General features: G+C 33.6%; 1 protein-coding gene across 1 annotated transcript in view; it reads left to right on the forward strand.

Annotated features, from left to right (window-relative positions):
• LOC133195824 (uncharacterized) overlaps positions 1-26,213 on the forward strand; it is a 154,420-nt gene that overhangs the window by 34,744 nt on the left and 93,463 nt on the right. The window contains exon 6 of the mRNA XM_061331778.1: positions 22,708-23,364. Coding sequence (XP_061187762.1) covers positions 22,708-23,364 — 657 coding nt within the window. The remainder of the gene's footprint in view (positions 1-22,707; positions 23,365-26,213) is intronic.

Consider the following 26,213-nt stretch of genomic DNA (forward strand, 5'->3'; position numbering starts at 1 on the left):
CTTTTGGACAGTTCTAGTTTCAAATTTGTCATGGAGTATTCTTGGCCCAAGGGCATTCATTTATACTAAAACTAGGGATATATCCCTTAAACAAGGGGAGATAATTAGGGAAATAAAAACAAAAGTAGTGGTTTCTGAAAAATCTTCTCAAGAACCACTGGGCAGGTTATCACCAAACTTATATAGAAGGATAAGGATATGTTGTGTATGTAGATTAAAATTTTCACAGGGAATTTCCCTGGGGCAAAGGGTGTGGTCTCAAGGTCTCTTCAAAGTTGACTGAAATTTATGTTTTGTTTAATCTTTTACATTTTGCCCATTATTTGGCCTAGGATCATCGAAATCTTGTCAGTTGATGCATCTTCGGACCTCATATGGTGTTGACTCAATAATAGGTCATGGTGTCCTACTTTTTAGGTCACCTGAGTCACTCAGGTGAGCTATTGCTATCTGTTTTCATCCGTCTTTGTGCGGGTGTGCGTCGTATGTAAACTTTTTACATTTTCGACTTCTTCTCAAGAACCACTGGGGCAATTTCCACCCAGTATCCTTAAGTATCCTTAGGTGATGATGATTCAAGTTTGTTCAATTGAAGGGCCACGCCTTCTTCCAAGGGGAGATAATTAAGAATGAAAAATTAATGGTATCTTTTAAAAATCTTCTTCTCAAGAACCACTGGACCAGGTAAGATGAAACTTATAGGGACACATCCTCAGGTAATGTAGACTCAAATTTGTTAAAATCATAACCCCGAGGGGTAGGGTGGGGCCACAAAGGATGATCAAAGTTTTACATAGAAATACTTAAAAAAAAATTAAAAATCTTCTCCAGAACCACTAGGCCAAGAAAGATAAAACTTATGTGGAAACATCCTCAGGTGGTGTAGAATCTTATGTGGAAGCATCCTCAGGTAGTGTAGATTCAAGTTTGTTCAAATCATGACCCCTGGGGGTCGGGTGGGGCCACAATGGGCGATCAAAGTTTTACATATGAATATATAGGAAAAATCTTTAAAAGTCTTCTTCTCAAGAACAGCAAAGCCATGATTGGTCATATTTATATGGTAGCATCCTCTGGTAGTGTAGATTCAAATTTGTTCAAATCATGACCCCCAGGGGTAGGGTGGGGCCACAATGGGCGATCAAAGTTTTACATAGGAATATATAGGAAAAATATTTAAAAATCTTCTTCTCAAGAACAGCAAAGCCATGATTGGTCATATTTACAAGGAAGCATCCTCAGATAGTGTAGATTCAAATTTGTTCAAATCATGACCCCCGGAGATAGGGTGGGGCCACAATGGGTGATCAAAGTTTTACATAGGAACACGTAGTAAAAATCTTTTTAAAAAAACTATTTCTTAAGAACAGCAAAGCCATGATATGCATATTCATATTCATATGGAAGCATTCTTAGATAGTGTACATTCAAGTTTGTTCAAACATGACCCCTAGGGGTCGGGTGGGGCCACAATGGGTGATCAAAGTTTTACATAGGAATACATAGGTTAAATCTTTAAAAATCTTCTACTCAAGAACAGCAAAGCCATGATTGGTCATATTTAAATGGAAGCATCCTCAGATAATGTAGATTCAAATTTGTTCAATTCATGACCCCCCCCCCCACTTTTATATTTAAACTTTTCAACCTTTCAAGACTGAACTGATTTCTGCTTTTTTCTAGCCATAGTGCTCAGGTGAGTGATGTGGCCCCTGGGCCTCTTGTTTCAGTTACGAATTGGCTTAGAATCATCAAACTTTGTCAGTTGATGCATTTTGGGTCCTCAAAGTGTGTAAACCATAAAGTAGGTCACCATGACCTACTTTTGGAATTTGGTGGTTATTTCAGATAGTAATTGGCTTAGAATCCACAAAATTTGTCAGTTTATGCATCTTGAGTCTTCGGAATGTATCAACCAAAATGTAGGTCACTTTGACCTACTTTTGCAATTTCATGGCTTAATTTGAATATTTCAGGTACTAATTGGCTTGGAATTATCAAACTTTGTCAGTTGATGCGTCTTGGGTACTCGGAGTGTGTCAACCAAAAAGTAGGTTACAGTGACCTACTTTAGGAATTTGATGGCTATTTCAAATAGTATTTGGCTTAGAATTATCAAAGTAAATAAGTTGATGCACCTTTAGTCCTCAAAGTGTTCAACCAAAGAGTACGTCGCCTTGACCTATTTTTGGATTTAATGGCTTTTTCAGTTACTAATTGTCTTAGAATCATCGAACTTTGTCAGTTGATGCATTGTATCAACCAAAAAGTAGGTCACTGTGACCTTTTTTTGCAATTTCATGGCATAATTCAGGTACTTATGGGCTTGGAATTATCAAACTTTGTCAGTTGATGCATCTTGGGTACCCGGAGTGTGTAAACCAAAAAGTAGGTCGCTGTGACCTCCTTTAGGAATTTGATGGTTATTTCAGATACTTATTGGCTTAAAATCATCAAACTTTGTCAGTTGATTCATCTTGAATCCTCGGAGTGTATCAACCAAAAAGGAGGTCACTATGACCTACTTTTGCAACTTCATGGCTAAAGGGGGGAGTTTCGATAAAGCCGTTTTTCGGCCCCTCACGAAATTTCATGAAATTTGGATATTTTGTAGAAAAACTTATTATATTCCTCAAAATATGAAAATAATTTATGTTGCGGATTTTCCGGTCACGTGATAATTGAGAATTTGAGTATACCCCCTTTCGTATATTTTTGAGTAGACATTTTTATGGGGGAAAGTGGATTTTTTGAACCGTCAAAATCGTAAATGAAATAGGATAAATATGAATAAAGACATAAATTAACCAATTTCAAAATTTTTTTTAACGGAAAATGGTATTGATTTTATGCAAATGTTTTTTAAGGTGCGATATTTTTCTGGTGTGTTAAATGTTGCTTTTCTTTAAAAGAAGAATGAATTTAACTTATAAAACGTAAACTTATACAGAAAGTTTAAACATCATAATTAATCAACAGTTTATACATAAACTTTATAATCAATATTCATCATTTTCACATACGAAAAATGCAAATGAAAAGATATGTAGACATGAGATAGGTAAACGTAAAAACGTCATATACAGATATATGCAATACATTTTCATGAAAGAGGTTATACTACTACATGTTTTATAAAAATATACCTTAATATCATGAAATTGAAATTTAAAAAAAAATGTTTTGAAATAAAAAGAAAGAATCGGCACGATTAAAAAATAAATGCAACTTTATATATATACATAAATAAAAGGTTTATTTAAAAGCATCATATTGCTACGTAAGCCGGTACATGTACATTGTAGGTGCAAGGTAAGAAAAATAAAAATATTTTTATCTGGCGGCTGCCACATAATTATTCGGCTAGAAAAATATATCTGGCGGCTGCAAAACAGTTTTCCTGCGGCCACCACATAAATAACTGGCGGCGGTCAGAAACTTATCTGGCGGCCGCCACATAAATAACTAGAAGCCGCCAAATAAGTTTCTTGCGGTATAGACATGTAATCTAATAAAGCATAAATTTTAAGTGAAGACTTTATGAATTGAATTTTTGTATAAAGTGGATAGATGTGATTTTAGCTTATAAGGCATGAAACACCCAGATTTGACTACAAACAGAAGTTGTAGATGTCTTAAAGCAAAAACACAACAGTTTTATCTGGCGGCCGCCATATATTTCAATGGCAGGCACTAGAAACTTATCTTTTTTTTACCTAGCACCTATGGGCTTCAGTATATTGCAATGTATTTGATAATATGGATAATATTAATTACAGTCAAAAATATTTTATCATGATACGTAATTATGTGAATAGCCAAATGATGGAAAAATCTATAATACATTGAGTGTTTCCTTTTCATTATGAAACTTAGAAGTATTTGCCCACATAGATCTGCATTATTTTTTCAGCATAACTGAGAGAATCCCAGCCAGGACTAATTTCCTCTCGCTTCCCAACTCTCCATAGATACTTAAGTTGCTTTCCAACTGTAGTCATTTCTCATTTAGAAAGTTTTAGAATTCATTATGTATGATTTGCTAGACCAGAGCGCAGTTCGAAATACATGTGTAAACGCCAAAGATATGTGTTTAATCCTTAATCAGGCAGACATATGCGCCTAGACATCCAGACTTAATTAAAACAGTCGATGTTCCCTATATCAACTACATGTAAATATAAGCGCGCTTCTCTAGCATGTTGGAGATGGATTTCTATTTACAAGAAAGTCAAAAATATAAATATGCATGATAAATAACGTTAAGGAATGGACTTGCTCTAAACCTTATTTTTTGTACAGTCAGTCGGAAAATGTAAGAAAGATCCAGCATCTGAACGATGTCTTGTAGTGTGCAATCCTATATGCATCATCAGTGCAAGTCCCGCTCACTCATTAAGGAAATGTAGGTCAGATCCAGCATCTGAAGCTAGTCTGGTAGTGTGCATCCATAAATGCATCATGAAGCAAGTGCTTACAGCTGCTCTGCTCCAAAAACTTAAATCTGCTTTTAAAACATTTACCTGGACATGCTTTGGCTAAAAATGCAGCATCTGAAACCTGACTGGTGACAAGGAAACACGCTAGATCATGTGACTGATTAATGTAGGGCATAAATATACTTGAAAAAAAATCTGCTTCAAAAACTTTTACCAGGAACACCGATGCCGACGGTATTACAAAAGCTCACCAAAGTTCGTGGAGGTTAGCTAAAAATGTGATGTTAATGTTATACGTTGGCGACATAAAAAGTATCGAAATAAAGATAGGAAACGATAATGTTTTCTACTGTTAATATAATCGAGAATTTAAAAAAAACGCTATTTATGGCCGAGTATTTTAACACAGAGTCAGATCAAGAAACCAGGAGCTTCTAATTTTAGATATGCAAATTTTATGCAATTTTCAATTTTTGGATATGAAGTGCACACGCGACACTCATCATATTTCAAGAAATTAGTGTGCAGAGTTTATCTAATTACTGAACAAATTTAGGTGAGTGTCCCTCATGCACTTCATATTCTAAACATCGATTTATAAATGCTCATATTAACTTTTGAAATATGAATAACAAAAGTTAACATATTTATCTTGAATTCTAAACTAGTTTTGAAAAAATTAATTGAAATTTATTTTTATGAAAAAAAAGTGGGCCGCTGAGCGGCCTTATCGAAACCCCCCTTTAAATATTTCAGATACTAATTGGCTTGGAGTTATCAAACTTTTTTAATTGTTGCCATGCTGACCTACTTTTGGAATTTCCATGCTTTATCCTTACATATAGGTTGCCAGGAGGCTTAAAACAGATGATAGTATAGGTTATACAATCTTCAGAAGAGCAATTCTAGGCCCTTGGGCCTCTTGTTCCGTTATTTACTGATCATGACAAGGGGCACACGGCGGATGTGACCGATCGGCAGGGGATGCTCTCTCCTCCATGGCTCCTGATCCCGCCTCTGTTGTTGAAGGTCCATGTTTGCTCTGCTTCCGATTTGTATTGTTTTAATGGACTTTGAGCTTGAATACTGTTTGTAATCTCTATATTTCATCAATGACTAATGAGTCTTAAAAGTTTAATTATGGCCCTGCATGAAAGGCTGCAGCTCTATATATTGGTGAGGAATCTAGAAAATATGTGCGGGCACAACTTTTATGTAGGAGCTGTGGCGCACGTAGTCTTAGACCTTGAATTGATGCAATTTTTAGATGGAGGTCATGTGACCTGTCTATAAGTTTACTGTCAGTCGAAATCTAAAATGGAAGCAGTGTGCTTTGATGCGATTTTTAGACGGGGGTCATGTGACCTGTCTATTAGTTTACTGTCAGTCAAAATCTAAAATGGACGCAATGTGCTTAGCACCTCAGTAGAATCTACGCTTAAGGAAACTGTGCAGAAAATTGTTCAAAAGACAGCCATGCTAAATAAAACGAACGCAATTTTAAGATTTTTCAACTCAAATTATTTCATGGGGGTATCGTTGGGCCACTATGGGTGATGAAAGTTTTACATGGGTATAAATAGGGAAAAACTTTTAAAATCTTCTCTCAAGAACAGCAAAGCCATGAACAGTCATATGAAGCATTCATAGGTAATGTAGATGCAGGTTTATTCAAATCCTGACCCCAGGGTATGGTGGAGCCACTATGGGTGATTTAAATAATACATGGGTATAAATAGGAAAAATCTTCAAAATTCTTCTTTTCAAGAACAGAAAAGTCGTGATTTTTAATATTTTTATTTTTTTAATATGAAAGTGTCCTCAGGTTGTGTTCAAGTCATGACCCCCTGGGGTAGGGTAGGGCCACTATGTGCGATTAAAGTTTTCATAGGAATTCTGAATACATGGGGAACATCTTTATGAGAAACATCTTTAAAATTCTTTTTCTCAGGAACAGCATAGCTTTGATAAGCTATGATTAGTTATATTTATACCAAAGCATCTGGGTGAATTAAAAAAAATGACAAAACGCATATTGATCAACCCACACTAAAAATAGAAGCAATGAAAATAGATTTCTATGTCTCACCATATGTCTTTAGATAGTGTCTAAATATCTGCCAAATATCTCGTTGATATCTCAATTAACAAAAAAGTTATGCCCAAAAATGATGCTAAAATTGTCAGGAGTGCAACACCTTTCTGTGACATTTTGAAATTTCAATATTTTTTTTGAGATCTGTGAAATAAATAATAATGCTTTATGTTGAAAATAAAGACTTTCCTGATAATATTCAAAGTATTGAGCTTTAAATGTGGACTGTAGTAACTTTTGTTTAATCAAGTTGTGGTCATGGCTGATGTTTAAAAAAATGTTACACCATGTCAGGAGTGCAACAGAAAAAATGTAGTGTTGCCAAAAAAAAAACATAATTGTAAAATTCTGAAAGAAAATTAAGACAAAAAAGAATTTTCGAAGTGTTAAACAATAACTGATATACATTTTAAAACTTAAAAATGTTATATAAATCACAAGCAGCATTAATGAGAGTCAAGTATATGTGCATACCCAATAATGTCAGGAGTGCAACATTTGATGTTTTGCTCCCAAGCATGAAAAAACTATTATCGTTATATGATTTTCTGATTTTTATTTTGGAAAATAAAGACACAAAGAACATTTTTACCAAATAGATTTATCAATTACAGGATCTGTCTGTGCTTCACATCTATATTTCTATGGTCAGGAGTGCAACACATTTTTTTAAAGATTCAAGTTGTGTAACGAAAAGACTTCTATTCATGCTTAGAAGTATTCATTAATTAATAATGATCTTTTTGTATAATTTAATACTAAATTACTGACAGTTTTATTATTAAAATCCTTCCTTTTTCAATTTTATCAATTCAGATGTGTTTTTATCTTCTTTGTGATTTTTTTTAATAAACATTAAAAAAATACACACTAAAAAATTGTCATAAAATTCAAGTAATTCCTCCTCAACTTCACTGAAACAACAGAACAAGTTCTTATGTAATTTTCACTTCACAATTATACTTTAAAGGCTCCAATGCTTTTGGTCAGGAGTGCAATAATTATGTTAGAATTATAAATCATCCAATAAGAATAAAAATGAGGAAAAAATGATGAGTAGAATTTTTCTAGTGGGTTACTGTGCTTTTCCTCTAAAGGAAAATATGCTATAAAATATATTTTATGTTCTTAATATACATTTAAGCTAGTTTTTTGGCATGAATAGGGAATAATTCCAGATAAAATGCGAATTTTAAATACTTTCATCTGTTTTAATCATGAAGTATTGGACTAAAAATATTGCACAATTTCATTACCACTCGATGTTGCCAACACTTTATGAATTTTTGTGTTCTATGGTTTTAATTTTAAATTTAACTCAGTCAGGAGTGCAACAAAACTGCTTCATAATTACCAATGCTTTTTAACTATCTTTACTAAAAAATAAATTGAAAAAAAATGTTTGATACTCTTTGATGTTTAAAACACAATGTCTATCAACAAATTACAGAAATTTTACGGTCAATTCAGGGAATAGTTTTCATCATTTCACATATATTTTTGAATACAATTTACATATATTACACTTTGCAAATAATCATGTTTTAAGGTCTTCAAAATATGAAAAACCTACCGTAAACGATGAAAAATATCAAAACGACAAATTGATTTACAAAGTAAGAATGGATTATTGTGTGTTATAATTGTTAAAACAATGTTAAATAAAATACATATCAGATGTCAGAGTGCAACACAATAATGTAACATAGGGTCACTTCAAAATCTAGTATTGTTTGTAAGAGAACTCGTATATAAAAATTCTCTTTTGGCTTAGATTTGAAGAATTGACTTGAACGGACAAAAAAAGTGAATTTTGGGGAATTTTATTGCTTCATATTTTTTTCATATTAAAACTTTTCAAACCAGAATTGAAAAAATAATGTAAAATAACAATCAAAAAGAATGTTTTGTCACATATACAAGGGAAGATACTCAATCAAGGTCTAGATTTAATCATTTATACCCCTTTTACCATTTTGAAGCATTAAAAACTATAATTTCTTGTGATTATGAATTTTAGACAGTCTTCTAAGGTGTAATGATATTTTCTTTTTTCAAAAGAAATTTTACTAATATAAATTCTGAAACTTTTTAATCCAATTGTCTATTCTATTGCCACTTCAGGATTTTAAACTAGAATGCATGTGCAATATGATGGTATAAGTGAAAAATATGCTATATGTAGTTGAATTTTTCCAAAAAAATTCAGTTTGGTGGTCATTTTTTTTTATTCACCCATCTTCGGGTTCATGTAGATTGTAATATGTTCAAATCATGACCCACAGGGGGAAGGATGGGTCACAAAGGCCGATCAAAGTTTTGTGTAAGTATATATATTATGAAAATCTATTAAAAGTCTTCTTCAGAACAACAAAGCCATGATTAGTCGTAAATATAGAAGCATTCTCAGAATCAAATTTGTTCAAATCATGATACCTGAGGGTACGATGGGGCTAAGGATAGGGTGGGTGTTACAACGCGAAATGTAATAACAACGCAAAATGTAATAGACTGGGGTTATTACATTTTGCGTTATTACATTTTGCGTCGAGATCAACGCAAAAGGTAATAACGCAAAATGTAATAACAAGATTTTTGGATTATTACATTTTGCGTTATTAAATTTTTCGTTGGGATTAACGCGAAATGTAATAATGCACTTTTTGGTTGTTACATTTAACGTTACTTAATTTTTGCGTTGGGGACAACGCAAGATGTAATAAAACAAAATATTATTATTTTTTGTATTGTGTTCAACTCAGAACATCACAAAATTGATCGAAACATATAACAATGGGGAAACTCGCTTCACTAAATAGACAGACATATCTATGACCATGAGACAAAGTTTAACGTTACAGCTTTTACGGACATTACTAAATCTAATTATTTTTTTAATGCTGTTTCTTACATTTTTATTGAATACTTATAAAATATTAACTAAACTTTGATTGACTGTTTATAAATCAGTCTGTATTATATATCCATCACTGACATTCTTAATTACCAAAGATTGACCATGGGTTCATTAAAAAGTCTTGATATGCATGTACGACATGCATGTGTACATTGATTAGCAAATTAGAGGTGCATGTGTGTGTGTGTCTAGCGAGGAGAAGCAGGGGGTAGGGGTTACACGTATGTTGATCATTGTATTTCTATGCAGATGCAGAAACCATCTATTTTATTGTTGAAGAGAGAGAGAGAGAATTTTATTTTTGCTGGTCTGCAATACACATGATTTGTAAAACAGTATGAAATTTTTATTGTCAAGAAACCTCCTTCCTGCTATATTTACACCTGCCAGTAAAAATAAATAGATTTCTTTACTAAATTTCAGGCATGTGCCTATCAAAAAGCAAACGCAAACTGATACACTGATCAACGAACCCCCCCCCCCCCAACACACACATACGTCTCTAATTTGCAATACCTATGATTTGGATATCAACTGATTTTAAATAGCTAATGAAATCAATATATGATGAAATAAGATATAATGAAAGAATAAACATATGTTTATTTTCCTTTTGTTTTACTTTTTCCATTTATTTTCTTCATCCACTACTCAATTGAAAATTATTCTCAACCTGACTGACTTAAAAGTGTGTTATTACATTTTGCGTTGTTGCATTTCGCTTAATCTCGACGCAAAATGTAACAACGCAAAATGTGATAACCCAAAAATGGTGTTATTACTTTTTACGTTATTACATTTTACCTTGATCTCAACGCAAAATGTAATAACGCAAAATGTAATAATCCTAAAAAGTCTGTTTTTACATTTTGCGTTATTACATTCTGCGTTGATATCGACGCAAAATGTAATAATGCAAAATGCAATAATCCCGGATTATTACATTTTGCGTTGTTATTACATTTCGCGTTGTAACAGTGGGGTCATAATATATTACTAGTATTTTCATTTTATCTAAGAATATATTTGGGAAAAATCTGTTGATAAAGAACAGAAGGGCCATAGTTACTCCTGTTAGAGTTGTGGCCCATTGGCCTCTTGTTTTAATTTGACCCCATTTTCAAGTAAAAAATATCTTGTTTTCTTGGGTACTTATTCTTATGTATATGAAGAAGTTTGGGCTACACGGACTGTGAATATCATCCTCACAACATCAGGGGTCCATAGTAAACACGTTGCCGTTGACAAACGGCAAACTACTTGTGAGGATGTGTGGATATCAGCCTGGGCGTCTCTGTGGTAGAGTACTAAACAGGTAAAACAGTGGTCCCAGGTTCGATTCCCAGTCTAGAAATATATTTATTATGCATTCATCCTTTCCTACTACATATGTTTGTTGTTTATGAACAACAAATTTGACTCAGTTATTACTACACACGATCTATTCTGAATCCAAGAAACTACTACATAGGGTTCAATATTGCTGTAAACGAAAGTGAGCAATTTCCATTCTTGGAAACCATAGGAACAATCTAATTTTCTTTATCAAAGTATGATATTCAGCTTTAGTTTTAACAGATTTATAGTACAATTCAAAGTGAATCGAATGATATTTATTTTGATTAAAAGGTAACTAAATTCCTAAAGCAGCAAAATATCATTTTTTTAGCCACTGGTACGTTGTTTCCAAGGTTACGCTACAATGTAGCAACCAATTTTTCGTATGCTCCCTGAACGATGCATATTTGCCAGTTTTGATTTTCCACATTCTTTCCTAAGATATCAGCGGTAATTAATCAAAAATTATTCTAAAACTTTGCATGCAATGAATGGTCATTTATTGTTGCCAATATCTTAATAATTTTAAAAGTTCAGAAAGATTTTTGTTGATTGAGTTTAATCGTAAGTGAATATTTCAGCATTGAAAATGTATTCCAAAGGTACCCATGGTTACCACTTATCTAAGGATATGTTATATAAATATTGCATGTAGTTGAGTGTAACATTGAAAATTTTCATCCCAAGAAAACCATTGTCAACCGAGGCAATGTTACACTCAACTGCATGCAATATTTATTATATTATACTGAATTTATACAAATACATAATATAATTACATGTATTACAGTGAACCTTGCGCGCATAAATTCTGCGCAGTCAATATTATAACTTAATACTTAAAACATGTATCAAATAAAAGAAGATGGGCGTATTTGGCGTGTGATCTGTAGGAATCATGTGTACGAAACATTTATAGTTTAAATGTCCACGATTTGCTCGGCTGAATATACAGCTGGACAGACTTTACAAAGTTACACACATAGGAAAATGTTACATTTAGTTTGAAATAATATGTTAAATTTTAATATTAAGGTCCGCTTATCTTAACAATCAAACTATTACACAGTGATGCTTTACGTAAGTAATAAACACCTACAAGATAATAAGGGTATAGTTAAATGCAATTACAAGTATATACATGTGTATATTAAATTATCAGTATGATGGAAGAATTGCTTTCGATGCAACAGGAATAGAATTAATCCATTATAAAATAAATCAGTACAAAAAATAAATAAATAAACTGACAAAAGAATTGATTGTTTGCATTAAAAAAAAAAATAATAACGCTACATGCGAGGATCGAAACAAAACAATTTCGGCTCCATTGCATAGGACGGGTAAAGCATACTAGTGAGCTATCATCGCTACACATACAATTAGGATTTTAAAACGACAATGAAGCACCGCATTTACACATTGGAATTTTTTTTGAAAAAGTTCATTTTTTTCATGGTCTCTGGATCTTCTCTCCATTTTTTACAAATGATTGTTTGTTTCTTTGAATTTGAATGCATACAAATAACGTTCGAAAATCATGGAGAGATGACCCAGAAATAGTAAATTTTTAGAAAAACGTGTTTAAAAATGTGATATTTTGCACTAAATGAATCATCTAGCCTATTTTCAAGTTATTTTTTAGCAAATCAAAACACAATATCGGGAAAAAATTTCCCTTTCCTATTTCACAGGAACCCGATACATCAAAAGAATGCTAAAACTTCATGTGACAAAACAATGAAATTTTCACTTTTCAAGTGCGCCCAGATTCCTGCCGAATGCCAATCAAAAGCGCCCTCGTTCTTTGGTTGCTATGTGTCTTGGTTGCTATGGAAAGTTTGAAAAATTGAGTTTTTTAACTGCTTTGAATCTAGTGTTTTTAGTATTAAGTTATAATAGTGGGCAACGTTTCAAACATCAATGACCATGCATGCCAAAACGATATGCTCGTAAGTACTATCAACTTTCTCAGTGTTTAACGATAAGACGAAATTCATATAATCATTAGAAATGACAAGGAGGACATGCACTAAATTGATGTAATTAATAATTAAAAAAGAAATCAATTATTACTCATTGATATGCAAACATCCTCAGATAGGTTGGACTCAAGTTTGTACAGATCAAGCTCCCTTCCTCATATTGTCCGTTTTGTCACAGTTTGAGGTCTGCACGAATTCTTATGTCTCAACGTTACCTCAACTTTCATATGCAACCAAAATTCAACGTTGATTCAACGTTAAAGTGCAACGTTGATTCAACGTTTAATCAACGTTGAAATGCCTGCTGGGTGAATTCTTTAAATATGGAAGTTATTTCCTGTAGTTGCCGCTTTCTGATTACCTTTCAACAGTGGTAAAAGGAAATTAACAGGTATGGGGCGGCCTCCGTTTTTGGAGGATAGATTTTATCCTCTGAAAACAGAGGGTAGAGGTCTTGCCACCTACCGGATTTTTCAAAAGAAAGGGCAGTTAACTCGAAACCAAACAAAGAACAGTAACTCTTGCATTTATAAACCGTACGGTGATTTCTCAACCAAAACAAATAAAAGTTGTAATTTCTTATGACGATGGATAAATCTAGATATTAAATTAATTTAACAATATTTTTTGTAATTGCCGATGAACAGTTATTCAGTTTACAGCTTAGTTAACAACGACTTCCCTTACCTGCCTCTGAGGTTAATTATAAGCACGCTGATTTTCCGGTACCATAATAATGTGTTAAGTGGTTTAGAAATTTTGATTTTTTTTTCTTTGAAAAATCAAGTTTAATTATTTATTAATAAATTTTTATTCATTTAATAATCCTTAAGCACATCACTTTTGTAATATTTTCTCTATTTATATATACATACATGTATATGTATTTATATATGTTAATTCCTTATTATCTATTTTATTTATTTATGCTATTCAATTTATTTATTCATTTTTTCCTCTGTTTATTCAAATTATTTATAACTATTCATTCATTCCTTTATTTGTTTTAGTTGCTTTTTTGTAATAAGGCAGGGTATATTTTGCATTTGAAAACATTTTCGTCTGTATTTCCTCTTTTCGTTCTTTTTTTAAATTAAAAGAAAATATGAAAGTAATATTAAAGTCCCTTTTAATTTTTCTTAATACGAAAAAACAACAACAACAACAAACAAACAAACAAAACAAAACAAAACCCATAAATATAAAACTAAATAACAAGAAATATTTAGAAAAAATGGAGCGCAAAAAGTGCAATCTTTGAAAATAAATTGCAAAACATCTAGACATAGAATCTCAAATCGCCACATACAATCGATGGTTTAATTTTTGAACTTTTACATATTACATGTTTGAACATTTACTCTGGTGCATGCACTTTTCCACTAAAAGTAGACACGGAGCGTTTGAAAATTACCTGTGTAATCATCTGAAATTGGAGGATAAGCTATCCCATAATGCAATGCGATTTTCCATATATGGTAAAAAAAAAATTGGCCGCCATTTTGAAACTAGCAATCTGTTACATGTACATGTATCATGCTTATGCTGTTTTTTTAAAAAGTTCTTCTTGTCAAGTATTATTTTGATGATATTGTATATCAAAAATTAAACTTCTAATTCAAATAAAACTTTCAAATTCGTAGGGGTATTCACCTTATTCCTTTCAAAATTTTAATTTCTAAATTACTTATTTTTTTTAGTTTCTGAAGTTTGTTACGTATGTACCTCCATATTAATAAAGTTTGAAGGTACTGGTAGGTGAAAAGAAATAGGTATTGTAGAAGAAATAGTATTTATGATACTTTGTAATAGTTCGCGATAGTTGACTGTATTATATGTTGAGATTCACTTCAGCAGTTCAGTAAGCTTTAATATAAAGGAGAACTACAAAGAAAAACAGTATAGCTATATGCCTGTTACATCAGACGTGTACTCCGGAAGTTCAAGAAACAGGTAGGCCTAAAATATGGCACTTTCCTGATTTGGAGTTTCAATCATGATATTTTTGCTAATGTTTACATTTGCATTGATAGTATGTAAAGAATTAAAGCATTATGTATGGTGAAAGACCACAAACATTTAGCAAAATAACATCCATGTTTATTTTAATATGGAACACTCTTAGTAACAAAAATCTTTCGTGGAACGGCCGCTAGCTATATAAATTTTTTATTAACCCGGTACTGCTTATAATTAAAGATTAATACAGAAAATTTCAATACAGGATCCAGTGAAATGCTACAGGTGCCCTACATGTAGGTCAGGTTTGCTTTGTAACAGGAAAGGAGAAAATGTATGGCTGGACCGGGAATCGAACCCGGGACCCCTGTATCACTAGTCAGGTGCTCTACCTACTGAGCTACCCAGGCCGATATCCAAGGCCCAAACCATTACATTCCTCCCTCCTTAATTTGTCTTCGCCCTCGAAGACACAACCCAAGTTCTTATTTGCCCCTGGCAGGACTTTCACCTGCAAGTCCAGGGGTGGTCAACGGCACCAAATCTGTAACAGGAAAGGAGAAAATGTATGGCTGGACCGGGAATCGAACCCGGGACCCCTGTATCACTAGTCAGGTGCTCTACCTACTGAGCTACCCAGGCCGATATCCACGGCCCAAACCATTACAGCTTTATACCATTATCCACAGGTTAACTTTGATATCCAGTGGTTAAATATTAGCCAAAGTTAGCCATTCCACAGAGGTGGGTAAATAAGTCTCTTATCCCGTGGATAATCATTTGGAGAATAACAAAAGAATGAAGGGTTTATATACATTTTAACCATGAATTTGATGTTGATGAGTACCAAATAAAAAAGGTGAATACAGTTCTCAGGCCATATGGTACATTACAACCTTGACAGAATCACACTTATGTCACCCAACCAAAAGATTGTACTCCCTTTCAGTCAAAAGTCAGTTAAAGTGGCTTTGCAGCATTATGGAAGAGGGGATATTAATGCTAAAACTTCAAGAGGACATGATAGGATTTCATGTCCTCAGTGCCAGCAGGAATAATTGGATTCTTCCAAGGCTAAAGTTGTCAACTTAGCTAAGGATCAATGGAAACTTCTCAGGCCAGAGTTTCTGACAAGCAGAAAAACAACCTCAAATGTATTACGTAGGTGTCCATGACCCCCCCCCCCCCCCCCCCTTCTTCTAATCTTTGAAATAAGTGTAGGATCGAGGCCTCTTATCTGTATAGCATGGAGTTTAACTTCTTTGAATGTAAAGATATTATCTAAAATAAATACTACAGGTCAGAAGGGACTCAACTCCACCTATCCATTACTTTAATAAATAGGAAGTGACTTTATTTGGTATAAAGAAGGGGCCGGACGATTCCCCGCTCTGGGAAGAAATATTTCTCAGTTCATAATTTCATAAAATAAATACATTTTTTAAAAAATGTAATATCAATAATGTCATCATGAACATACTTGAACATTTTTAGGTCACCTGAGTCACTCAGGTGACCTATTGCTATCTGCTTTCATTCATCGTCGTGCATTTTCAACTTCTTCTCAAGAACCACTCATACTTGCCGACCTCCAACATGAAAAAAATCTGGTCATGACCAGATTTGGAGAGTAAAAAATCTGGTCATAGCGCGTAACGACATTCACAACATATTTAGCACCATGATTAAATTAATATATATGTATATATAAGTATTTGTGTATTGAAATTATTTTATTAAAAATAGGCTTTAATTACAATGAAAAAAATTTAATATATTTTGATTAAATTTACATGTTAAAAGAGCATTGAAGGTTTCATTATTCAGTATTGACCTGAATTAAGTGTGCAATTTTTATAAAGCAAAGTCTTTTCAAAATCTGCATAGCTGATTTGAAGTACATGGGAAGTTTGTGCTAAATTTAAAAGTATTCTCATTTTGGTTTTTGAAGTTATTTTTCCTCTCCCGAATTAATTTAATGAACAAGTGCTATTAAATGTACAGTTATGCCTACACTATCTTCGAACACTTTATTTCATGTATTGAAAGTTGTTTTCCAAGTTTCCTTGATATGTACATAAATATCGTTTCTCATTTTCTTGGTTCAATTTGTTCCTGCTGGCCCTGATAATGATCTCTTTCTACCAAAAGCCATTTTAAATTGACTTCAAACTTTGATTTGTCAAAACAATTTAGGCCTGCACTGTTTATTTACTGGTACACGGCCTACTGAACATAGCCATCGGCATTGTTTACGTATATCCAGCTTGGGTTGTAACTGGAAGTTAAAAGTGCAACCTAATTTATGAACCAAATCCGGAAATCGGGAGATTTTCGGGTTGTTTGGCAAAAATCAGGTGAAAAGCATGACCCGCCGGGTCATAAAAAATAATCGGGTTAAGGGTAGAAAAATCGGGTGTAACCCAACGAAATCGGGTGAGTTGGCAACTATGAACCACTGGGCCAATTTCAACCAAACCTGCCACAAAGTATCCTTGGGTAATGATGATTCAAGTTTGTTCAAATGAAGGGCCAAGCCTTTTTTCAAGGGGAGATAATTAAGAATTAGTGAAAAATTAATGGCATCTTTTAAAAATCTTCTCAAGAACCACTGGGTCAAGAGAGATGAAACTTATATGGAAAAATCCTCAGATAGTGTAGATTTAAGTTTGTTCAAATCATGACCCCCGGGGGTAGGGTGGGGCCACAATGGACGATCTAATTTTTACATAGGAATACATAGGAAAAATCTTTTAAAATCTTCTTCTCCAGAACCACTGGTGCAAGAAAGATGAAACCTCTGTGGATTGTTGATTTATACTCAGGTGACCATTAAGGCCCTTGGGCCTCTTGTTCTTTTTATTGAATCATTATATTGATTACCGGTAATTGAATTTTGAACTTTGCAAATGGAAAGAATAACGACTCTTCAATATAACATTGTAAAGTCCAACTCTGGGAATTCCATGGATTTCATGGAGGAAAATGATGTGCTTATAGTCAACAGAGGTTTTTGGCATGCTTTAGAGTTTTTTGAGCTGTGGTTTCAGAACAGAGACGCCCCATTTCCTGAGAAAGCTTTCAAACAGCATAGTACAAAAGAAGCAAACTTGTCGAGATGTGTGTCAAAGGTAAGGTCAAAAGGTGGTTGAGGCAGCCAACAGACACTTAAAGAAATGGAGATACCTTGACTATATAGTCCCAAATTCCCAAATTCCATCGACTGGTGACTTTTTGCGCATCATAGCTGCTATACTCAACAAATATAACCTCCCTTGAAAAGCAATAATGACGGGGATGATGGATTAGGCCGCAGTATGCACATTGCTTCCAACACAACAGAAAACCCACTCCAAAATCGCTGTGCTGCAATGACATTCAACAGCAGGTCCAGACAGTGGAAACCCATGGATGCCAAGGATCTATTGCTTGATATCCCTGTTCTTACCCTCACAGATCTCAGACAAATTACGTTTGGTATCTACCAGATTAAACAAGCATTGAGATATTCAGTACTCTTGTATCTTGGAGACCGCTGATAAATTCTCTGCCCCACAAAGTAACGCAGGAAAGTTACTTTCAAATGAATGAAACTGTAACATTTTTATGCCCGGCCATGAATATGGCCGGGACATATAGTGTTTGTCATGTCCGTCTCCCGTCCCTCTGTCCTTCCATCACACTTTGCGTTTAGCTCTGTTCAAAGCTCAGTTTGAAAGAAACTATCCAAGATATTTTTATCAAACTTCATATGCTGATAGATATTGATGAGAGCTATGCAACTGCATCAACATTTTTTGACCTCGACCTTTCCTTTGACCTTGACCTCACTTTTCTTAAAGTAGTGTTTAGCTCAGTTTTAAAGATACAATTCAAGATAGTGTAATCAGACTTCATATGTTGATATATACTGATGTAAGCTATTCAACTGCATCAACATTTTTTTGACCTTGACCTTTCTTTTGACCTCACTTTTCTTAAATTAGTGTTTAGCTCAGTTTTAAAGATACCATTCAAGAGAGTGTTATCAAACTTCAAATGCTGATACCTACTGATGAGAACTATTCAACTGCATCAACATGTTTTTGACCTTGTCCTTTCCTTTGACCTTGACCTCACTTTTCTTAAATTAGTGTCAAACTTCATATTCTGATACATACTGATGAGAGCTATTCAACTGCATCAATATTTTTTGACCTTGACCTTTCCTTTGACCTTGACCTCACTTTTTTAAAATTAGTGTTTAGCTCAGTTTTAAAGAAATCATTCATAATATTTTTATCAAACTTCATATGCTGATACATACTAATGTAACCTTTTCAACTGCATCAACAATTTTTGACCTTGACCTTTCCTTTGACCTTGACCTAACTTTTCTTAAATTAGTGTCGAACTTCATATGCTGATACATACTGATGTAAGCTATTCAACTGCATCAATATTTTTTCACCTTTCCTTTGACCTTGACCTCACTTTTCTCAATTTGTGTTAAAATATTGCATTACTAATGTACCCTCGGCGGGCATTCATGTCCTATGGACATATTTCTAGTTTAAATTGATCTTTTGTCTATTGACAATATTAAGTAATGCATTTAACACCTAATTGTTTGCATATAGTTATCGCATTCAAACATTTTGCAGTTTACTTGGTATGAATTTCATACTGTTCCATGTTAAAATTTGTGTATATAATATATATTATTGGACCTCATCTGTGATAGATAAATATTGAAAGTTGTTAAAATATGAATGAAAAAAGTCCTGTATACTTTCTTTAGGATTTGAGTTTCGGCATTTTGCTTATACGTGTCATGAAAAGCTGTTCGATGCCTGAAGCAGCTCTGACTATTTTCTCCTAACTTGATATAGCTTTAAATCCCCCACCCCCAATGGTAACAATTGTTGCAAGGAATTGCCAGATGTAGATAAACTTTTTAAACTACATAATCAAGTACATTGTTTCTTTCATCAGGCATTAAAAATAAACTACACAATATCATGTATCTTATAATGTGAAAATAGTTTGGCAATCAACTTTGAAACTTGTCAGGATATTACTTTTGTGACAAGCTGTAAAACACACAAAATTATCATTCTTTATTTTCAAAGTTGTCGTTCCTATTTAAATACCCAGCAATTAGGACACCGTCTTCTGTGCCTTCATTCTTTTTAACATCTGGTAATGAAAATACATTTTAGGTGTTTTCCAAACTTAATGGAAAGGCCCGAGAAGACGCATTTGAGCTAAGGATTTCATCAAATGGTCCGGCCTCCCCCTGCAGATGAAATAAATAAAGATTAATATATGTATTGAGTATAAATTCTAATAATCTCAGATATTAAGTGCATAATTCTTTAAACACAAAGCATAAATTGAAAGAATTTTTATTGTGGCAAAATTGGGCACAACTTTATATCCAGAGACACAAATTGTCATTGCTGGATGGCCCACCAAACATTGATGTCAACTGTTGGGGCATAACATGCAACATTATTTTTATTATTTAAAAAAACTATGAAGTTAGAGGTACTGTGAGCACTGAGCTCACAAAATGATAACCCTTACCCCCATAGAGTACAGTGCCAAAGTCAATACATATATTTTGCTTTGGGAAAGCTCAAATATGTGTTCAATCAGAAAGTAAAATAGGAGGTGCACAATGGCACTGCATGATAAAGATTCTTTGAAAGGATCATTAAATATTCAGTAATATAGGAGGAGTTAGAGATGAGAGATTCTCTGTGTAGTTTGAAATATTCTTTTGGTCATTCCACACAAATTGGGTCTTACCTGGTACTGTAACCATTATAGACTTAAAGGGGCCTGGACACAGTTGCATTGCTTACATTTTAAATTTCTATGTTTATTCAAAAAATAAAATAAGTTTAAAAATTTAAACTAACATGAATATTCTTATCATTCATTGACAATGACATATTCTTCTTTACATTACTACCAACATCTGTTTTTGTAAACAGGGCAGTCAAGCTCTGTTATTGTTAATGTTTACATTTTATAGGTTGTTTAATTTGTTTACTCTGCACACATCACTGAGCAAGGACTCACAATACTGGTGAGTTGGTTTTGTTTTCTCACATTTTTACTCTGAGTTTTCTGGATTATAGTTTTAATATTTTTCATTAACACACAACAAATTTTTACTTTTCTTAAATATTAAGGACAAAGTTCTTCCTGAAAGTGCAAGGATATGTGCCAATCAAATGCATCCTGAAATTTGTAGTTTTAATTATTTCCAGATGAAAGAAGTTTCTCAACTCATAGTTATTACATTTTGGCGTGAAATGCTCTAGCAATATATAAATCATGATGTTACACTGAAAATTTTAGAAAATATTTAATCTGTCCAAGCCCCTTTAAAATTCAGTGAATGGTGAATACCCTGGTATGTGTTTTTAATGACCCATGTCAAGTACTATATGACCTCAAACACAGAAAATGATTGGTACCTCACAAGCTTATAACCACATTTTACCTACCAGGTATACTTAAGTCCATGATAGCCTTGTTGATAAAGAAACTATTATCTTTATTAATGTTTGAAATTGATCATTGTTAGTTCATCTGAGCACCCAATGTCTATCATCTGCCCATTTGTCTGTCTGTCTAGCTGTCCATCCATCATCTGTAACTGTTCACATTTTCAACTTCTTCTCAAGAACCACTGGATCAATTTTAACCAAAGTTAGTACAAAGCATCCATGGATAAAGGGAATAGTAAATAGTTACAATGAAGGGCCTAACCTCCTTCCAAGGGGAGATAATTATGAAAAGGCAAAACTAAGGTGGGGTCATTAAACAATCTTCTCAAGAACAACTGGACCAGAAAAGCTGAAGCTTATGTGAAAGCTTCTTGAGGTAATGAAGATCTTAAATCATACAAAACCCCAGGCTAGAGTGGTGCCACAATAGGGAATCAAAGTTTTACATTAAAATATATAGGGAAAAAAATGCTAGCTTGGTCAGTTTTATAGTTCAGGTACTGTTATTTAGATTCATTAGCTCAAATTTGAGATGAGCTTATGCTATACCTTTGGAATCAGTGCTGATCTCTCAGTTAAAGTTTTTGGAGCAAGTCCATTCCCAAGAAACTGTAAGCTGTCTCTGGACTTAATTTGCATGGATTATGCATCTATGCATATTATCAGATTCGCTTTGGATGCTGGGGACTCTGGGGCAAGTCCATTCCAAAGTAACTATAAGCCCTACCTGGAATAAGATTATATGGATGAAGAATCTCAAGATACACATTACCAGACATGCTTAGGATGCCAAATATGACCCATATTTTCTAATTGAGTGACAAGTTTCAAGTTTTTGGAGAATTTCCCTTCATGGGTAACAATATGCCAAACTTGTATGCATATCTGTATCTAGGGATGCTGGATCTGACCTATGTTTTCTGGATGACTGAACAGGTTTAAGTTCTTGAAGCAAGTCCATTCCAGTGTAACTATAAGCCACTTACATGGATGATCCATCTAGGGATGCACACTACCAGGCTTGTTTCAGATGTTGTATCTGACCAACCTTTTGGAGCAGGTCCATTTCCAAGTTACTACTGTATGTCATACACATGTACCTGGACCATATTTGTATTTAAAGGATTATGCATTTAGGGACGCACACTACTAGACAAGTGTCTGGCCTACATTTTAAGATGAATAACCATTAGTTAAAGTTTCTGGAGCAGGTGTATTCCAAAGTAACTTTAAAGCTTGTTGTTACATCTAGATATGTACACTAAGAGAACATTCACTTGATGAGAGACATTGCCTTCAATTATAAATAACATTCATTGAGGTGGGCTTTGTAATATGTTATTGTTACACAATGATTTCATTCCAAATACATTCTTAGAGAGAGGATCAGAAAATCTAATTCATATTAATTAAATTTCTATAAGTAAAATTCTCAAAAAATTTTCATTTTCAGGTTTCAGACAAATTGAAGTTTCTTACCTTTCAAGATTTCATCCAAATGAAATTGAACTGGAAGTTTAAATTTTGCTGTTTAATAGCAGTTGTGTTAGTCACCAGTATTTTATATGAATTATGGTTTGTTGGTGGAGAAGAGATTTTATTTTACAAGCCAGTATCTAGGCAAAGCAGCAAGGACATTTTCAGTTTTTCCCTCAATCAACAACATGTATACCAAACAGATGGAATGTTAAACAACAGATTTTTTTCAGCAGAAGATGTTACAGATTTCATATTACTGATTTTAAAAGATAAAAATGTTATGGTGGCTTTACAAACTGTATGGAAAAAAACTTCAAGAGACAAAGAGAAATTATTGTATGACCTGATTAAAAATGAGAAATTTGAGGACAAGGCAAATTTCATGCTGAAGGACATATTAAACAAAAGGAATAAGAATGTATTTTTGGACATTAATGAAAAGTATGAGTTTAGTGTTTTAAATCGCACATGTCAGAACATTGAGAGGGATCTCCAAGGAAGAGGAAAGTGCATTTTGTCACTAGAGGACACGTTGTGCTCAGAGAGAAAACTATCAGACAAGACTAAAAGGAAAAAGCAGAAAAACAAATCACAACAGATATGGACAGGACAAAAAGTGAAACTTTGTGATTACATGTATATGAATTCAGTAAGTATGAACATACATGTATATGAAAACTCTTGTCAGTGGTTTTTTGATCATGTGTGCTAAAAAAGCTTTTCAAAACTTATCATCATTTCTTAAAGCTACTGCATGCTGCTTTCATTTTGGTTCTAGTTTCTTAAAGCTTTTCTGAGCCGAAGACTCAAAGAGCTATTATGTATGGCCATTTATGTGGTGTGTGTCTACTTTTTGAAATATTGGCCATCTCAAGAACTCCTCCCTTGGTCAATTTAGTCAGAGAGTATCTTTGATTCAAGGGCTTTCAGTTATACTAATCAACTAAGAAGTAGGTCACAGTGACCTGCTTTTGGAATTTCATAACTGTATCTCAGTATTTAGGGTACTGAGAGGCTAGGAATCATCAAACTTTGATAGTAGACTCACCTTTTTCCTTGTATTGTGTCAACCAAAAAGTAGGTCACTGTGACCTACTTTTTGGAATTTCAAGGCTAAATCTGAATATTTCAGATAATAATAGGCCTAGAATTATCAAACTTTTTTAATCAGACAGTTGATGTATCTTGGGTTCTCAAAGCTTGTTAACCAAAAAAAAAAAAAAGGTTAAGGTGACCTAATTTGGTAAATTCAAGACTTTATGTAAATATTTTGTATATAAAGTAGGGATGTCAAATCGGTCAATATTTGATAATCGGTTACTCGGACGATTTTCCGATCGAGTACCCGGGTACTCGGAAAAGCGGTATACATGAAAAGTTTGTTGATTTTATTGAGACATGTTTACCCCATCGATGTTTTCTTTCATTTTTAATGCATGTACATAAACATCGAGCCCAACGAAAACGATTTTTTGGTACTTAATTTATGTATCAAACAAACACAAAAGACATGATCAATTATTACACCAACAATTACGAATGATTTACAGTTCTTTTTTAGGAAGACAATTTGATCAACGGAAGAGAAGGACGCAACTTTGTAGTGATTAGACTAGCGAAAGAGAAGCATGTCTTTGGGAATGGACCCTGTCGTGATCGCGAGTCGTACATGTATATTATTTACATTTCCAAGTTTTCTCTTAATAACTCTGAAAGTTAATTATGTTGATTTCTTGATATTTACAACTTCACCTGTTATGCATAAATTATCCCACATTTCCAACTGCCGTTGATGCTCTAGCATACCCAACAAACTAGACAGCGATTCCTTAAATATATGGTTGTTTCACCTCGTATACGCTGATATTTCTATGTATGTCCGATTTCGCTACCGTATGCTAATTAATTAATCTAAGGGTAATCAATAGATCATAATTAAAAGATATTCATTGAAAACAAATAATTAAAGCCATTCAAAAATTAGGGTCACAAGAGGTGAGAATACCTGTGTATGATCATCCAGTGATTGGTCACGGTAATTACTGTATACACATGTACACAGCCAAAGGCGGTAACGGGTATAAACTAGTGTAGGTGACGCTAATTACTGTATAGACATGGACAATAAATATTTAAATAACATTTTTTGATGAGTTTTTAATAAAAATATGCACTTTGAAATATGAAAAAAATATACATCCGAGTAACCGAGTACCGATTTTAGTATTCGATACTCGGACATTCGATCGAGTACCCGGTTAACCGGGTACTCGTTGACATCCCTAATATAAAGTGACTTTAAATAGAAGTGATAATGTTGTACAGTTAATCAGAAGAGGAATTCTAGGCTTTGTTTCATATTTAGTCCAGCAGAGTCGCTGAGAAAACTGCTGTGTTGCAATCACTATTGAAATAATGCCCACTATTGAAATAATTATTTCAATAATGATTGAGAATGCATTTCAAAACCAAAACCAGGTTGCAACCACTATTGAAATAACGTTCACTGTTGATATAATTATTTCTTCAGTGATTGTGAATACATTTGAAAAGCAAATCCATTTTGCAACCTCTATTGAAAAAAAAAGTTCACTATTGAAATAATTAATATACACATGTAAAGATTAATTTTCAGTTACCGGTATGTTTTCCAACTTAACAAAGGAATATATTGAGTTCAAAATATGACATGTACTTGTATTTTTTCCTTTCTTTTGTAGAAAACTATTAATACAAAACAACATAATAATTACATTTTTTGAGCTTTAAAGTTTATATAAAAATTTAAATGCAACCATAAAGTGGCCTCCCATTGTCCAACAACTCTCAAGCTAACATTTATCTGCACCCTATCTCTTTATTAGGTCACCTGAGTCACTCAGGTGACCTATTGCTATCTGTTTTCGTCCGTCATCGTGCGGGTGTGCGTCGTGCATAAACTTTTCACATTTTCGACTTCTTCTCAAGAACCACTGGGCCAATTTCCACCAAACTTGCCACAAACTATCCTTGGATAAAGATGATTCAAGTTTGTTCAAATGAAGGGCCACGCCTTCTTCCAAGGGGAGATAATTAAGAATTAGTGAAAAATTAATGGTATCTTTTAAAAATCTTCTTCTCAAGAACCACTGGACCAGGTAAGATGAAACTTATATGGAAACATCCTCAGGTTGTGTAGACTTTAGTTTCTAAAAATCATGACCCCCAGGGGTAGGGTGGGGCCACAATGGACGGTCAAAGTTTTACATAGAGATATATAGGAAAAATCTTTAAAAATCTTCTTCTCAGGAACAGCTAAGCCCTGATTGGTCATATTTATATGGAAGCATCCTCAGGTAGTGTAGATTCAAGTTTGTTCAAATCATGACCCCTGGGAGTAGGGCGGGGCCACAATGGATGATCAAAGTTTACATAGAAATATATAGGAAAAATCTGTAAAAATCTTTTTTTCAAGAACAGCAAAGTTGTGATGAGTCATATTTATTTGGAAGCATCCTC

The sequence above is a fragment of the Saccostrea echinata genome, unplaced genomic scaffold, assembly GCF_033153115.1.
Source record: "Saccostrea echinata isolate AGI-Se365-2 ecotype Australia unplaced genomic scaffold, CSIRO_AGI_Sech_v1 ptg000029l, whole genome shotgun sequence".
Classification (NCBI taxonomy): Eukaryota; Metazoa; Mollusca; class Bivalvia; order Ostreida; family Ostreidae; genus Saccostrea; species Saccostrea echinata.